Source organism: Acanthopagrus latus, chromosome 17 (assembly GCF_904848185.1).
Source record: "Acanthopagrus latus isolate v.2019 chromosome 17, fAcaLat1.1, whole genome shotgun sequence".
Taxonomy (NCBI): Eukaryota; Metazoa; Chordata; class Actinopteri; order Spariformes; family Sparidae; genus Acanthopagrus; species Acanthopagrus latus.
In genome coordinates this window covers 19,979,600-19,995,509 of record NC_051055.1, presented here as the reverse complement: position 1 = coordinate 19,995,509, position 15,910 = coordinate 19,979,600, and the positions used below count along the sequence as shown (strand labels likewise).

Genomic DNA, 15,910 nt, shown 5'->3' with positions numbered 1-15,910 from the left:
GAGAGAGAGGGAGAGAGAGAGAGAGAGCGTGTGTCTGTGTGTGTGTGTTTTTATGAATGAAGTGAGTCACTGCCGATGTGTCATAGGCCCGACGTCTTTATAAAGGAAGTTTTAAACAAGCCTAAACACTTCACTGCGCGCAAAAATTGGACTTACCACACTCGCATCCCTCTCTCTGCACTCCTGTTTGCCTCCTCTCTCTCCCTCGCTCTCCCTCTCCCTCTCTCGTACAAACCAAGTGTCTCTCTGCCTTCAGCACTCTCCATAAAAAGAACTACCAGGGCTCATCTTCAAAACTTTTTCAACCCGAGACAGAAAAACTTATTGACTTTTTTTTTTTGCTTCTTCTTATTTTTTTTTTGTTGTTGTTGGTAAAACTCTCCTCTCCTGACTTTTTTCTTCAGTCACCATCACTCTGCTCTCTCATTCATTCTCTTGACAACTTTCCTCTCTCACTCGCGAAGAAGAAAACCGGGAGCACGTGACAATTTCCGGAGTTCAATTTATTTATTAATTTTCTATTTATTTATTTATCTATCTATCCACGTTTGTGTTTTTCCTCTTTTTTTGCTGGTTTACTCTCGGATCCGAATCAATATGAAATGTAAGTGTTTTGAATCGTTTAATTGACCATTTTCTTTCGCAGCTTTTTTTTCTTTTTTTAAAAAAAATATTTCTCAACGTTTTCTTTCTGTGTGACTGTTAACAGCTGTCTTACCGTCCCTTCACAGGCTAAATCAAAGTATTTCATTCACAGGTTAACACTTCTAGACAGTTGACTTACTTCATCCTCCTGAGCTGTAAGAAGTTAGACGGGGAGCTCAGATGCTCCTGCAGTGTTATTTTGGCAGCGATTCTTGTGGTTCACCTGTAATTATCAAGCATTCATCATTTCAGCAGCGCTGTGGTTGCCTTTTAATACTTAGTCTACCTTGTATTTGAACTTGAAAGGGGGAAGAATGAATGAGCTTACTGTTTGAGAGTTCACTTGGCTGCCTCTATATAATTTATACCACCAGCGCACGTACCTATCCTGTTGCAGGTGTGACAATCAGCAGCATTCATTGCGTTGCTCGTGATAAAGGAGCGATGGTGAGATTCAGTGTCAAAGCCCTGGCTTTTTTAATGATTTAATGATTTGCGTTCAGCCTGTGAAAACATGACTTTGACACTGAAGCTCCTCAGGATTCCTCCTGCCAAGTCTGGAGCCATTGTTTATATTATGGTGCAATATCTTCCCCTGGAGCTGACAGCCGTGGCCTGAGGTCATTATCATTATGGCGAGATGACAGCGCCTCTCCTCTAATTGCTTCCGTTTTGTCTTCTCCCCCTGCAGTGTTGCTCGACTCCTCCTCGTCGCTCCTCTTCTCGCTGCTATTGGCTCAGCTGCCCGTCTTCACGTCCGCGACTCCAGTGCCGCAGCGGCGGCCCAGTGACATGGATAAACTGTCCAATCAGACCAAAAATCTAATGAAGCTCACCCAAGAACTGCTGGTAAGTGAAGATGCCCCTTCACGGCGGTGATGAGCTTTCTCTGCTATTGATTGGAGGAGAGGCTAATTGAATTGATGGTGTGAGGGTGGAAGAAGGATGCTGGTCCTGATTGACCTCCCCTTAACTGGATTCTGGTGCTAATGTTACCTCTCAGTTTATGTAAGGCGCATGCTTTGTTAAGGAGACTCTGTTTCAGGCTGTTTGCTCAGGGTTCAGTTTGACTTAAGCTGCTTTCATTGATGACAGACTGGCTGGAGTCCACACTGCATGCTCAGATCAGGGCAGCAACAGCCTCGGGGGAGATTTGACTGAGTGATCTCACTTTTAATCCACACTAGACTCGGAAGGGAGGGGAGGTCTGACTCAGCAACCTCCTGGTCTGCCTGGTCACCTGATTGGTGGCGGGACCAGGGAGATTGGTGGCCAAATCCGGTCCAGTGAGCGTGTGATGAAATTAATTTCTGAAGGCACTTTTACAGCCATGGCCAGGGGTATAGAGAAACATAGCCTAAAGTTCTAGGGATCACATTCATATCTGCCATCGAGGCAAACTGAGAACCACACATCAACACCGTACCTGGATCCAACCAAAGCCGAAGTGCCAAGCATACCATCTGTGAAATGACAGCAGAGAATATCACATGCCTGTTTACATAGAAACATGTTTATGTTCTGCGGCTAGACTGTGGAAGTGAGGATGGAGCTGGAGGGGGTGTTTTTCTTCTTCCTCCTATGAAACGTGAATCACTTGCACCACACCGACAACTCTGGCCCGAAATCTTATTTTGTTGACAGTCAAGTGGGTAGGAAAATCAGATCTGAGGACACAACCAAGATTTGGCTCCAGCTGGTGATTGTGTATCAACATCATGTTTTAACAGGTGAAAAGAAAGCAGGATCATATCTCTGGATCTCTGGTTACACATGACTGATCCGGATTCTATTTTTTGCATTATGCAAATCCTTAAACTCCCTTGTGCAGGGGGATGAAATCAAAAATAGCCTCATACTCTCTCTAGTCTTGGCCAGTAGATAGTGTTCAGATCGTGTGTGCGTGTGTGGGGGGGGGTTTGTTTCTTTAAAACAATGTTACAGGCTCATTGTGGAGGAGTAGTCTAACCTGGGGTCCAGATGTGAGGAAACTAGCATCATCAAAGCGGATTGGGCAGAGACAGTGTTAGACAGTGCTCAGTAAAACGGAGGATTTATTTTTAATTTTTGTTCCTTATTGTGTGGAATTCCACTAAAGAGCAGACAAAGTTAGGAAAGATAAATAGAATGGGAATCCGTGGAAAGTCCCTGCAAAGAGGCAATGAAACCGATGCTTTAAAGGGAGTGAAATGTGTGTGTATGCACACACGTAGGTCTATATAGGTTTTCCGACGCAACTACGAATGTGTGTGTTTTCATGCATGCAGTACGAGCGCAAATGTGTACATGCATTTGTGTGCAGGCATTTTTGTGGCTGTGTGTGTGCGTGTGTGTGTGTTTGTGTGCACGGAGGGTTCTGTAAATAGTCAAGGCTGTGTAGGTGCGGTGTTTAGTGTTTTGCTCTCGGTCGCCACAGCAAAATGACTTGATAAAAATCAAAAAGATTTATCACATTCCAGTATTTGCATTCAGGAAGAAAACGGCTAGATGCTAAGTTCTGTCGGGTGAGGTCATGATGTACGATGGAGAGAGCAAGAAAAAGGAGGATAAGAGGGAGAATTAAAGGCTGAGAAAGATGGAGCGAAAACCACAAGAGATGAAGAGATCAGAGGGCCAACTAGATGACAAGCCGGTGGTGTGTGTGTGTGCGTGTGTGCGTGTGTGCGTGTGTGCGTGCGTGCGTGCGTGTGCATGCACATGTGTGTGTGATGTTGCATGTGCCTGTGCACCTGGTATGAGACAGAGAGAGGGAGAGGAGGGGGAGAGAGAGAGAGAGAGAGAGAGAGAGAGAGAGAGAGAGAGAGAGAGAGAGAGAGGAGAAGCAGGGGATGGAAGGGGACAAAGGCAACAGAGACAAAACATTGGACCACAAACATAAGTGAGCTCTTATGAAAGGCGGATGGAGAGGCATGCGAGACAATGCTGCACATTCATCACTAAAAACATCAACACAAACAACTGGGGGTAAACAGTAGGGCACTGCATAACAGGGTAAGGAAGCATTAAGTACACACAACCTGTTTACACAAAACATTTCTCAGCACTCATCATCCTAATGTTGTTATGTTCCTCCGCTGATTGGAAATGACGCAAGCCACATCAGTCATCTCATTTTATCCCCATTCATTACTGAATCAGGCGAACATCTTTATTACCAAATTGTACTACAGCCTTCTGAAGGTACAGCTCCATAAACCCGCAGTCAGGTCAGTTACCCCCTCTGCTGGCCGCCACGAGCACTCCATCTCTGGAGTCTGGACGTAGTTTACAACACAACTCTAGCTGGGCAGCAGCACTGCGTCATTCTATCTTTTTATAGCTGTGACCCTGGAGTTTCCCTACAGCCCTGTGTTGTCTGTCCCACTTGGAGCTTTCTTAGTCACTGCATATGTTGTTATCCTCGCTCCCTGTAGAAAACATCCTGTGGGTTCAGGTCATTTGCTCTTATTGTTGACATTTGGGGTGGCTGAATGTGGGTGAACTCACACTGACCCGATCAACCACACTCCCCTCAGTGAGAGCTACTGTCTCTAAGCACAGAAAACAGTCAGCCAATCGAGGTGCTGGACTAATACTTTCCTCCTGTTGCCGTGACTTGTCTCAGGATGAGTAAAATTGTGCTGATGCAAATTACTAACCGGCTGCTCTGTGTCTTGTTTTCTCTTTCAGAGGGAGCATGCATTTGACTCAGATGTGGAGCCCCACAGGTTCAGGTCTCTGCCAGAAATGAGCAACAGATCGGCTAATGATCTCAGCAATCTTGAGGTAATGCTCTGATAATGCATTTGTGTGCGACTGCGTGTGCGACTGTGTGTGTGAGTGAGTATGCGTGCATGCTCGTGAAGGGAGAGGGGCTGGTCTGTTTCTATCCGCTCAGTTACATCTCACCACACCCAGGCTAAGTCTCTAAAGTATGTCTGTGTTGTTTCCAGCTGAAGCCCACACTCTCACAGCTGCACGCTGACCTGAAGCTGTATGAGCACCACTTCGAGTGGCTCAACAAGGTTTCAAAGAAGCACCACCACCCTGCACTGCCCAAGCTGGTGGAGATGATCAGAGAAATGAAATCTCTAATCACCCTGCTGCACCGTCAGGTAAACAGCAGCTTCCCCCTTTTTCATTCTCAGTTGTCTTCAAAGGCTTAAGCAGGAAATTGTGTCATTTTCTGCAACACTTTGCCACCACTTTTTTACCCTGTAGTAAATAAAATAATTGTTGTTCTAATCTGTTTGTCTTGTTTCCTGTAGATGCTGAGAGTTGAGGCACCAAGACTGACCCCGGCCACCCCCTCCCTCCCCCCTCAACTCCCCTATCAGTTTGATGTCCTGCAATCCAGTCAAGAGCTTCTTCAACACTTCAAGCTCTTCTGTGACTGGGCGTACAGAGCGTTCCTCAGCCTCAAGCCCAAAGTCTCCGCAGTACAATGATGATCCATGCACATGATCCGTCCTTTTTCCTTTTCAACTACTTGGCTGCAGAGCCAGTGAGGATACACGGACACCCGCCTCAGCCAAAGGGGAATTAGGACCATGTCAATGTGCACTGCAGTCAATAGTGTCACTTAACAGGCCCAAACATCAACCAATGGCATGTGTGTTGAAGAATGCGTCTTTCCATCAGAGACGCTAAGGATGCGTTATACTGAAGCCAGTTACAACCATCAAGATCCCTGTTAAAGCAAACTGCCAGTTTAACTACAACGATCGCGTCACGATTCCCCAAACTCTCCCCTAAAGGCCTTGTTCATGACCATGTTATTTATGTATTTATTTATTTATTGACTGTCAGTAATTTATTTAATTTTATTTATTTGAAGTTGTAATGTGTCACTTTCATCTTTATTTCTGTATTCACGTGAATTTATTTGCCCACATCTCTGTAATCTTTTCTTTTTGTCTTGTGTCTCACTGATCCTCATGAAAAACACAGTAGCACTTCTCGAACCTATAGCTCTGATAAATGACTTTCGTTAAAACTAACTTAATCTACTTTTGCATTTGTGTATTTCTGCAGCGAATTCATTCTTCCAGTAGATGTAGCATGCATTTAGGACAGCCAACATTTTCAACATGACCCACAGTGCCCTTAAAGTAAACACTTTAGAAGATGTTAATATTGTCTTCGAACTTTTGTTAAACATACCACATCTCAACATATCAATTGATGGCCTTTGAATTAATCATATTCACCTGAAAGTGTCAAGATGGTAGCCGAAGAAAAGTGAATGCTTTCTTTTGTACCACAGGTAGAGTTTCTATTTTCGATGCCTGTTTCTTGTGTTCTGCATGAGGAGGCATATTAAAGTTGTGGTAAAGTTGTATGAATGTGCCCTGTTGCTGAGCACTGATGGACCTGATTAGATTCTTTGCACAGACTTGTTAGGATTAGCCTCTTGGATGAGTGAGATGGCTGATTCTGAACTTGTACTTTGGGGTAGAAAAGGTTGTTTTTTTTTACATTTTTTTTTTTTTAGTTAAACACCCAAAGCCTTAAAATACTATGTATTGTGACACTATGTTCTGTACAGGTGTACATAAATGTACAAGAATGTAAAATGTTGTATACAGTGCTTTTTGTGTATTATATTGTTTTCTACAATATAATGTAGATTACTCTACCGTTTTTATCACTATAATTTTCGTCCATTCCTATTCTAGTATTTGTTACAGTATTGACTATTTATTTAAGTAACTTGGTGGAACTATTTATTTTGTGCTGCAGCGGAGCAAGTCTCCTATCTTTTTGTACTTTTTATACAGTTTTTATTCTTATTTACTATTATCATACCATCATGTTTAAATTATTGTTGTAACATCAAGATGCCTCTTCCACACACTGATTGGCCTCAATGTGAAATATGTGCCTTGGTGAAATAAATACTAAAGAATGTGCACCATGGATGTGAGTAAGTCTTTGACAGCCACTAAGAAATGCAAGCTTTAACAGATGGGAGGGAGGCAGACACATGTACACTACATTACCCAGAAGTCTATGCGCCTGAGTCAGGATGGAATGGTTAATGTCAATTATGAGCAAAGCTACAACCATTATTTTTGTTAACATATTCGTTGATAAATATATCATCGATTAGCCTTTTCCGTTAAATTTGGACATTAAAAATATTTTCAAATTGATGTTTAAGAACGTCAATCTGTCTGTTGGAGCTCTCAGCCAATGGCAGTAGCGCGTCTACTGGCGCTAACACCCAATCGACGTCGCCGTTCTTGGAAGGCGGCATCGGGCGGAGAACTGCTGTTAGTTTGCGCTGTGTTTATTGTTAAGGTTGTGTGGATTAGCACTGCGGTACCCAGTTCCTTTTCACAATATCAACAATATAGCTTAAAGATGAGCTAAAGATGCTCGGTGAGTACCGGCACAGCCTGAATTCATGCACGTCCTTATTGAGCAGTTTAACGGCGCTATTCCGCATTGACGAGGGGGCGAGATTAGCTTTAAATGAAGGCCAGCAGCTGTTTTTGTTGATACAGTAAATACTGATATTTTCTCTGTGTGTTGTGTGTCGGTTCGCACAGCGGAGGAAACAGTCTTAAAGTAGCTTAATGTGTAACTTAGCTGTAGCTTGTGTGTGTGGTGTGTAATGGTTGTAGGCACCGCACTGCGTAGACGGACATAAACGGACTGACGGCCAGAGGAAAGACAGCGGGGAGGGAGGGGGGGACCAGCTTCATAGACAGGGGAGAGGGAGGGAGGGAGGAAGCAAGGAGGAGGAATTTAAAGGGGACACTCTCACCAGGAGTTACCAAATTGTAATACTGTATTTATTTCCATTTCACTCTCTCAGACCTGTCCTGAGCTGTCTACTTGGGATGACAGCTGGTGTTTCCAGTGGTTGACAGGGAAGGAATTTATGAACTACACAGAAGAAAATGTGAAAGAAAAAACAAAAACATGATGCTGCACCAAAAATAATCCACTCCTGCTTCCAAGGAATACCCTCAACTGCCACCGGCCTGCTCTGGTAATGGCTAACTCAGTTGCCCTAGTGGTCCAAGCAGAACTCTTACCACCTCAGTCCACCGCCTCGCTCTCTCCTTTCCCATCACTTCTCGGTTCAGGAGAGGACGGCGAAGACGACAGAGACAGAGGGGAGCTGGTGGATGGAGACAAGGCAGTGGTAGAGGGTGGAGAGGAGGTGGTTCTGGACATGGTAACATCGTCTGTGTCAGGCCCGGCCCAGCAGCCCGAGCAGTCGGACCATCCCTTCCAGTGTATGGACTGTGGGAAGAGTTTCAGGTGGTCGTCCAGGCTGACCCACCACCAGCGGAGTCACAACAATGAGAGGCCGTACCGCTGCAACCTCTGCCCCAAGGCCTTTAAAGGCTCCTCTGCTCTGCTCTACCACCAACGGTACTCACAATAACAGTTTTTCTCCTTATTGCTGTTACACTATTACAATGGTGCCGTGAAGCTATTAATATCACTCCATGCATTACAGTGAATAAGAGAAAGCTTGAATGTTGGCTGGGCAGAAGTGTATATTGTAATTGTACATTCAACAGCCAGAGAACAGAATGCTTTAAAAGATAAATATCTGGAGCCAAGACTGGACCCACCTGGGGCTTGGTATCATTCAAAAAAACAATTATATATATCACTAGTATGTTACATAAGTCTGATACTGGTTCCTGAACACATTTTATGAAATCCGTTTTAACAAAAGATTACATTTAACATACACGTGGTTAGCCTCTTCTCTGGGCATAACCTAATGTTTGCCTTGAGACAGCCAATCACCAGCACTATTACATCTTTGCACAACAAGCATTCTGCAAGCTTATTGGCTCACTGATGTTGAAATCTGGTTCAAATGACAAGCCATTTTTTGATCGTCACTCCTATCGAGGCAGTTTGGTTGGTGACATAAAAGTATGGATGTTCAGTATCGAGCCCAAGCGCCACCTCTGCCTCACTTCAAATTGGTTCAGTCTGTCTAGGACTGCAGCTTAGATTATCTCATTAGTGATCAATTTGACAATTATTTTCATGATTAATCGCTATAGTCTATAAAATGGCCAAAAAAGGGGGAATGGTCATCACAATTTCCCAGGACCCAAAGCGACATCTTCAGATGGTTTCTTTGGTTTCTTTGGTTCAACCAACAATCCAAAACCCAAACCCACCTATTCTGCTGTTTATCATAAATGACAAAGAAAAGCAGTGAATCTTCCCATTGAGGAAACTGGATCCAGCAAATGTTTGTAGGATTTGCTCTAAAAATGACTGAAATAATTGCTGAATTATCAAAATGTTTTCTTTCAATTGACTAATCGTTGCAGCTCTTAATCTGTCAGGAATTAAGTTAACAGGAAAATCAAGTAATGTGGAAAATCTGTAAATTCATACCTTTGAATTTCAAACATGGTGGCTCTGTATAAGAGATATCACAAGAGAAAGTATCGCAATGTTTTTCTATCCTGATTATATGTCACACGTGTAATTACTGTATATTAAATAGTGCTGTCTTTTGTTTTGCAGGTCTCACTCAGGGGAGAAGCCTTACAAATGTCAGGATTGTGGCAAAGCCTTCAAACGCTCCTCTCTGCTCCAGGTGAGATGTTATTATATTTATTATATGTTATAAAGCGGGATTCTGTCTGTTGTGAAAATGAAATGCTATATTACATTTCTATCTCTCTGCCTTCAGGTCCATCAGAGTGTCCACACTGGAGTGCGTACTTTCTTGTGCCCCTATTGTCCCCTGACCTTCAAATGGAGTTCGCATTACCAGTATCACCTGCGCCAGCATACTGGCGAGTGTCCTTATCCCTGTGACACCTGCCCCAAGGCCTTTAAGAACTCAAGCAGTCTGCGGCGACACAAGAATGTCCACCTTGGTCTCAAACCTTACACATGCTCCGTGTGTAACAAATCCTTCACTCAGTCTACCAACCTGAGGCAGCACATGAGGATACACACAGGTGAGAGGCCCTACATCTGTGGTGAGTGTGGACGAAGCTTCACACACTCGTCAAACCTGGCCCTGCACAAGAACTCACACTCCAACCTCAATGCAGGAGGGAAGGAGGGAAAGAGGGGTGAGGATGCAAGGAAGGAAAATGAGGTAGTGGAGGTGGTGGTAGGGGCTGAGGAAGTGACATCGTCCATGTTGACGGACATGGTGGGATTTGTGAGCCAGGAAGGAACTGATGGAGTCGGGGTGGGGATGGAAGAAGTGTTCCTGTCAACCACATCGTCCGGCCAGAATCCGAGCCTTCTCACCCTCACCACCTCTGGGGGGGCAGTGTGTGCATCCAGGGCCATCGGGACAGAGGTTCACCTGAGTACAGACACCGGTGCCAGTGTGCTGCTGTACAGCTGTGGCAGCTGCAACCACACCTTTGGCACACGCACAGAGCTGGAGGAGCACCAGTCCATCCACATGGCTCCAGAGGAACACGGAGCCAGTGCAGAGGCGGGGCCTGGGGCTGGGATGGAGGTTGGGGATGGGCTGGTTGGAGCCGGCCACCTGCTGGCTGATTTTGAGGAAGTGGTGGAGACGACCACAGTGGCTGAAAATGGTCATACGACAGAGGTGCTCCTGGGACTGACAGAGGGAGGAGATGGCAGCAATACAGTAAGTGATTACATCAAACAGATCAATGTGAGAAGAGAACCTTCTTACATTACAATATTTTACACTAAAATAAGTAAGTATATGCAGGTTTTTTTAAACCCAGGTAAAACCACTAAAACTAGGTGTCTGACAACTTTCCCATTACCAGTAGACAAGTTTGCCATTCTGTCAAAAGAAAGCGGCATAGAGGAGACAAGGTTACACTGATACTTTTGTATATTGCCTCTTTCAAACGCAACACCGACTGAATGATGTGCTGCTAGAACGGAGACAGATGGAAAAGTATCAATGCACCAAAGTCCTAAACTTAAACAAGTGTCATGGTGTTGCATTGGAAAAGGGCTAAATATTAGCATGTCCACCCAGGTGTCATGTTTCAATCATTGCTGATTGGAGCTGGCACCAGTAAATAATTGTGACCACAGCAGAGTCATTTGGCCAGGGAATGAATATCCATTGTACCCTGTCTCACTGAAAAAAAACAAAGCCAGATGTTAATGGGTGTGAAAAGTTTACACATGAAAATAAAAAATGAAGTGAATTGCAGTATGTAGGTATGGAATCAGGTCATGGGGCGTGTGACCTAGTTCCAGACCTCTGAATAGCCACCCACATCTCAGATTTGTTCAGCAGTTCATACAGGTCTGGTGCTGAGCTCACTGACAGCTGGCTCCCTAGATAGAGTCACAGTTGGCCAGTCAGAGTTTGGTAGGTGGGATTACAAATGGAGACATCATGTTCTATCATAGCTAGCTAGCTAGCTAGCTACATTCATGAATAAAACATAAATCAGTAATAAATCAGTAGAATGCACAAGAGTTGATGAGATTCACCAATAGAACAACATATTTCCTGGATTAATGTGACAAACATTGCTCCTGGCATCTGCCACTGCAGCATCTGTGTCAACTGAAAATGACTTGAGCCCAATGGATACATCACTCAAACAAGCTAACAAACAGAATGTCAGGCTAAATTGATAAAGTAAAACAAAATGGCAATCGAGTTGTATGATGTACAGTATATCTACTGTTTGAAATAGAATGACAGTATTCCTGATTGTCAAGATAAATACACAACTATCTAGATAATCTATTTTGATTAATCTAAAACATTCTTACCTACCCTATAAGGTGCTTGAGTTCACTGTGAAGATTTATTTTTGATATGCATTACTTCCTTTGGTTTGTCCTCAGAATGTGGGCACCACCCAGGCCCAGTTTGACCTGCTGCAGAGCTTCACCGAGGTGACTCAGAGCTCTGAGACCGTTCAGCCAGAGGCCAGAACCACATGGGCAGGGCTGTCATGTGGCTACTGCAATAAGACCTTCAAGACCAGTGGAGGCCTCAACAGACATGTATCTCTGGTGCGAATACTCATCCACTAATACTGTCAGACAAGTTACAGCAACATACTGTATAATGAGCACTGGAATTAATGTATTGTTTTTTGCTTTATCTATCTTGAAATCATATTTGCCTCCTGTCTTCCCCTTTTGTTTGTCCAGATGCACTCTCTCTCATCCCAGTCCCGCTCCCAGTTCAGCTGCTCCGCCTGCGACCGCTCCTTCCCCCTACTCTCCTCACTCCTCACCCACCAACACTCCCACACCCCTGAGCAACGTCTCCTGGCTGAGGCAGAGGCTGAGATTGTGTGTCCTCCTTCCCTTTCCCTGTCTCTCCCCCTTCCCTCCTCCCCCAGCCAAGCTGACAAGCAGCAGGAAGGCCAGAGGGAGATCCATGTGGACATCATTACCGTTGGCGAGGAGCATGAGGAACAACCGGCCAAACCGACCAAAGCCCCCAAAAAGACAGGAGCCAGCAAGAGCACTCCTGCTGGTGGTAAAGACATTTTCATAGCAGAACAAACACAAAACTGCATTTTGATATGAAGATAATGGAGATTTGACTTAAGCTTTTTCCTTCCACTGCTAACTGTGTTAATGCGAAGCTTGCCATGCTGTTTTCAACATCAGATTGGTTGTATAATACATTTATAGCAACCATAGTTGTCTCTATGAGTCTCCTCAAAGGGATGTTAACAATAAACAGGTTGCACTTTTGTGATGACGCCTACATTATTCTTCCAACCAACATTTTGTGTTTCTGTTGTGTCATATGCCAGTTTTAATTGACATTTTCATATACTGTAATACAGAGAGGCCCTACCGCTGCTCGGAGTGTGGAAAAGCCTTCAAGGGTTCATCTGGGTTAAAGTACCACATGAGGGATCACACTGGGGAAAGGCCCTACCGCTGCACTGAGTGTGGGAAGAGCTTCAAGAGGTCGTCACTGCTTTCCATCCATCAAAGGGTAAGGCTTTTTCTGCAAGAAATTTACACACAAGTAAGGTTTCCAAGTGAGAGAGCCGTCATTTGGGAGCTAAATCTCATCATCTATGTCACCGTGACACTCGAGACTTCTTTAGCTCACAGGGACTGCAGCAGTCTGGTATGCAATGAAAACACCCTTTAATTCTGTAGCTCACAACTTCGTTGTGACTTTGTGGCTGTTGTCTCATAACACTTCAGTTGTAAGAGTTGTAAGTTTTGATTGCATCTTTCGCACATTTTGATTTACCACTCTTTTATAGAAAACATTTAAATGGGAGCAATGGATTTCATTCCACCCTGTCTAGCTGATACTGTCATTTTTTGAACAGTAAATACAATTAAGTATAATTCTCATTTATTGCTTTTTATTGTTAAAAAAAGTCAAACAACATGCCAAATATGTAAATTAATGTTCTTCCATGTTGACTTTACCTAGGTGCACACAGGCGTTCGGGCATTCCAGTGCCCCCACTGCCCTCTCACTTTCAAATGGAGCTCTCACTATCAGTACCACTTGCGGCAGCACACAGGCGAGAGGCCGTATGTTTGTAAGGAGTGTGGCAAGTCCTTTAAGAACACCAGCTGCCTGCGTAGACACAGTCAGATGCACTCTGGACTGCGGCCTCATATCTGCGGCATCTGCTACAAGTCTTTCTCACAGACGTCAAACCTAAAACAGGTGAGCACAGACTCAGCTGGGAAATCATAAATATTTACAGCTGTTTGCATTGAATAAATCTGCCATGTCTGATAACCTGTCGTCTTTCGTTGTCTCTTCTCATTTCTCTGTGAGCAGCATGAACGCACCCACTCTGGTGAGAGACCTTTCCGGTGCACACACTGCAATAAAAGCTTTACACACTCCTCCAATCTCCAGCTCCACCTTCGCACACACTCCTCGAGCAAGGACTACAAATGCCCGTACTGCTCCAAGGAGTTTGTCATGCACTCGTACTTGCAGAGGCACATCCGTACCCATGGCAGTGGTGTTCCGCTGCCCTGCCCTGGTGGTGGAGGTAAAGATGGGGTGGCTGTGAAGGCCAGTGTTGGGGGAGTGACAACCACCACAACCCTGCTCAACCCAATCACCCTGGAAACCTCAGGAAACCATGGGAGCCTAATTGTGTCCCAGCCAGCACTCAATATTCCCCCCAACACATCCCAGAACTATTTCATGATTCAGACAGCCAGCGGCCTGCAGCTCATTCCTCTGTCATCCCCTACCCCAGCCCCTCCACCGCCGCCTCCACCACCACCGCCTCCGTCCCAGACCCAAAACTTCCTACTCCTACAGTGCCCCTCAAACAATGGCAGCCAGTCCAGCTTGATACTCGTCCCAACGGCAAGCAACCCTCCACCAGCTCAGGAGCCTCAGACCCTCCCTGTGCTTCAGACTATCCAAGCACTCCAGCCCGTCCTAAACCAAACACAGTCTCAGATGGCCCAGTTTCCGACCATATCACAGCAACAGCAGCAGACCAGGATCATAATCACCAACAATCATAACAATGCAAACACTCCTGTTGCCACACCAACACACACTCTCTCAGCCAACTCTTTACTGACCAAGCCCATATTAGGGAAAAGCACACGAACAGCGCGGGGCAGACGGGGACGCAAACCAAAAGCTACACTTCAGAAATCTACCACAGCTCCTGTCAGTCAGGCTGCAGTAACAAACTGTCATGTGACCAGCGTAACACAGACTATTACTGCTGCTAACACCACCACAGAGTCATCAGCATCATCTACAGTGTCCCACTGTCCCCTGTCAACATCTTGCACTACTATACTTTCATCTACCACCACTGTAGCCCCCACAGTGGACACCTCAGGACCCCAATCGACTGTTACCATGGTTACACCAGCCACCACAATAGCCACAGCATCAGTTTCTACGCCAGTCCCAGCAGAAAGGAACCCCCACACGACAGTGGGGCAAATAAGGACAGGAGAGAACATGACAGGGAAACAGTTTGTGCTGTGTTTCGATAATGAAGGACAAGCAAAGGAGGGGATGAATATAGAGGAGGGAGGGCAGTCATATGTGTTACAATTTGAAGGGGGTGCATCAGGAGAGGGAGTGGATGGAGAAATGGGTGGTGAGGGGAAATCACTTGTGTTGCAGTTCAAGACAAATGGGCAAGGTGAAGAGGAAAAGGGGGGAGACAAGGGAGGGATGATGTCACTTTTGCGCGAATGGGGTGGGGAAAAGCAGGGGGAGACACAGTCAGGGGAGGAGGGCAGCCAGGGGGAGTCCTATGTACTACATTTCCACACTGAGGCACAGGACAGTGGGTCATCCAGTGCAGCTTTCAGCCAGGGGCAAGAAACCAGCCTGCAGCTTTCCTGTACACCCACTCAAAGTTTGGTGCCACTTGAGGGGCAGGAGGTGGTGTTTGAACTTGGAGGCGAGACCAAGATGGAGCAGGAAACTGAGGAGGGAATGCAGATGATAGCCCTGATAGAAGGTGAAGGGGGAATGATGGGGGAAGAAGGGGCAGGTTGCAATGCAGCAAGTACTGGGGTTACTGAGGGTGGAAGAGCCATGGATAATATATTTCAGCTGGAAAGTGGGGAGGAGATTGTCATTATTGAGGTCAGCACCAGTAGCTTAAGAGAAGGAAGAATTGAGAGAGGAGTGGATGGAGAGATCTCACAAGGTAGCGAGGTGAAATACGAGAGTGTAACAGCAGAGGCAAAGGAGAAGTCTGTAAAGGAACACAGTTCTGCAGACAACACAGAGGTGCAGAATCAGCTGAAGACACAATAAGAAATGGACCTATACCTAATAAAGAGATGCAGTTCTCTAACTAAAACCTGTGTGCATTTTAGAGAAGAAGAAAGTGTGTGTGTATGAGCGAATGCCTCACTCTTTGTGGGCTCGTGGTGTTAGCACTTTAGTCGGTTTGAGTTCTCCTGGAGCTGAGGGAGAACAGCAGTTAGTGGAGTACTGTGTTGTTATCCCATGGTGCCACATACTAGAAATGTTATACATTCAAATAGGCTGTACATGGACTATTCCTATATATATTAGTTTAAATAATACTGTCATCGGCAGTTTGTTTATGAAGTAAATACGTTTTTTTGTGAATAAATGTTGTACATGGCCCACTTTCTTCACAATGTTAATAGTAAATAGCTAATTATTAATAAATCTGTTAATACCTCTTTTCATTTCCCTGTTTGTTTGTTTTTTCTTGTAGTGAGTCGAGCTTTTCCTTTTTTAGGAAACTAGTAGTTGTCAAAAGTACCCAAAAGTATCTGATATTCAATGTATTAAGCATCAAAAGTATGAGTAAAAGTAAATTATACATACATGTACAAGCATCTGTAT

At 44.9% G+C, this 15,910-nt stretch overlaps 2 protein-coding genes and 1 long non-coding RNA gene across 9 annotated transcripts in view; 2 read left to right on the top strand and 1 right to left on the bottom strand.

Annotated features, from left to right (window-relative positions):
* The window catches only part of LOC119006405, a 49,401-nt gene that overhangs the window by 23,540 nt on the left and 9,951 nt on the right, over nucleotides 1–15,910 (bottom strand). For all 7 annotated transcript variants that reach the window (XR_005070765.1, XR_005070760.1, XR_005070762.1 and 4 more), the window contains exon 4: nucleotides 12,410–12,565. This is a non-coding gene — a long non-coding RNA (uncharacterized LOC119006405). The remainder of the gene's footprint in view (nucleotides 1–12,409; nucleotides 12,566–15,910) is intronic.
* il11a (interleukin 11a) lies at nucleotides 22–6,624 on the top strand. The gene is made up of 5 exons (XM_037075083.1): nucleotides 22–604; nucleotides 1,337–1,494; nucleotides 4,315–4,410; nucleotides 4,578–4,739; nucleotides 4,893–6,624. Exons 1-5 carry the CDS (start codon nucleotides 598–600, stop codon nucleotides 5,070–5,072), a joined length of 603 nt encoding a protein of 200 aa, XP_036930978.1. The 5' UTR covers nucleotides 22–597; the 3' UTR covers nucleotides 5,073–6,624.
* Nucleotides 6,843–15,750, top strand: znf628 (zinc finger protein 628). The gene is made up of 9 exons (XM_037074853.1): nucleotides 6,843–7,008; nucleotides 7,448–8,013; nucleotides 9,142–9,214; nucleotides 9,311–10,240; nucleotides 11,437–11,607; nucleotides 11,749–12,082; nucleotides 12,399–12,553; nucleotides 13,010–13,252; nucleotides 13,370–15,750. The coding sequence occupies exons 2-9, from the start codon at nucleotides 7,628–7,630 to the stop codon at nucleotides 15,344–15,346; spliced, it is 4,269 nt and encodes a 1,422-aa protein (XP_036930748.1). The 5' UTR covers nucleotides 6,843–7,008; nucleotides 7,448–7,627; the 3' UTR covers nucleotides 15,347–15,750.

Bases quoted from the DNA above. Each gene is read 5' to 3' on its own strand.
- il11a (XM_037075083.1), top strand. The intron at 1,495-4,314 runs GTAAGTGAAGAT...TTTCTCTTTCAG, and splicing joins AGCTCACCCAAGAACTGCTG to AGGGAGCATGCATTTGACTC. The intron at 4,740-4,892 runs GTAAACAGCAGC...TGTTTCCTGTAG, and splicing joins TCACCCTGCTGCACCGTCAG to ATGCTGAGAGTTGAGGCACC.
- znf628 (XM_037074853.1), top strand. From the start codon at position 7,628: ATGGCTAACTCAGTTGCCCTAGTGGTCCAAGCAGAACTCTTACCACCT. The intron at 9,215-9,310 runs GTGAGATGTTAT...CTCTGCCTTCAG, and splicing joins AACGCTCCTCTCTGCTCCAG to GTCCATCAGAGTGTCCACAC. The intron at 13,253-13,369 runs GTGAGCACAGAC...CTCTGTGAGCAG, and splicing joins AGACGTCAAACCTAAAACAG to CATGAACGCACCCACTCTGG.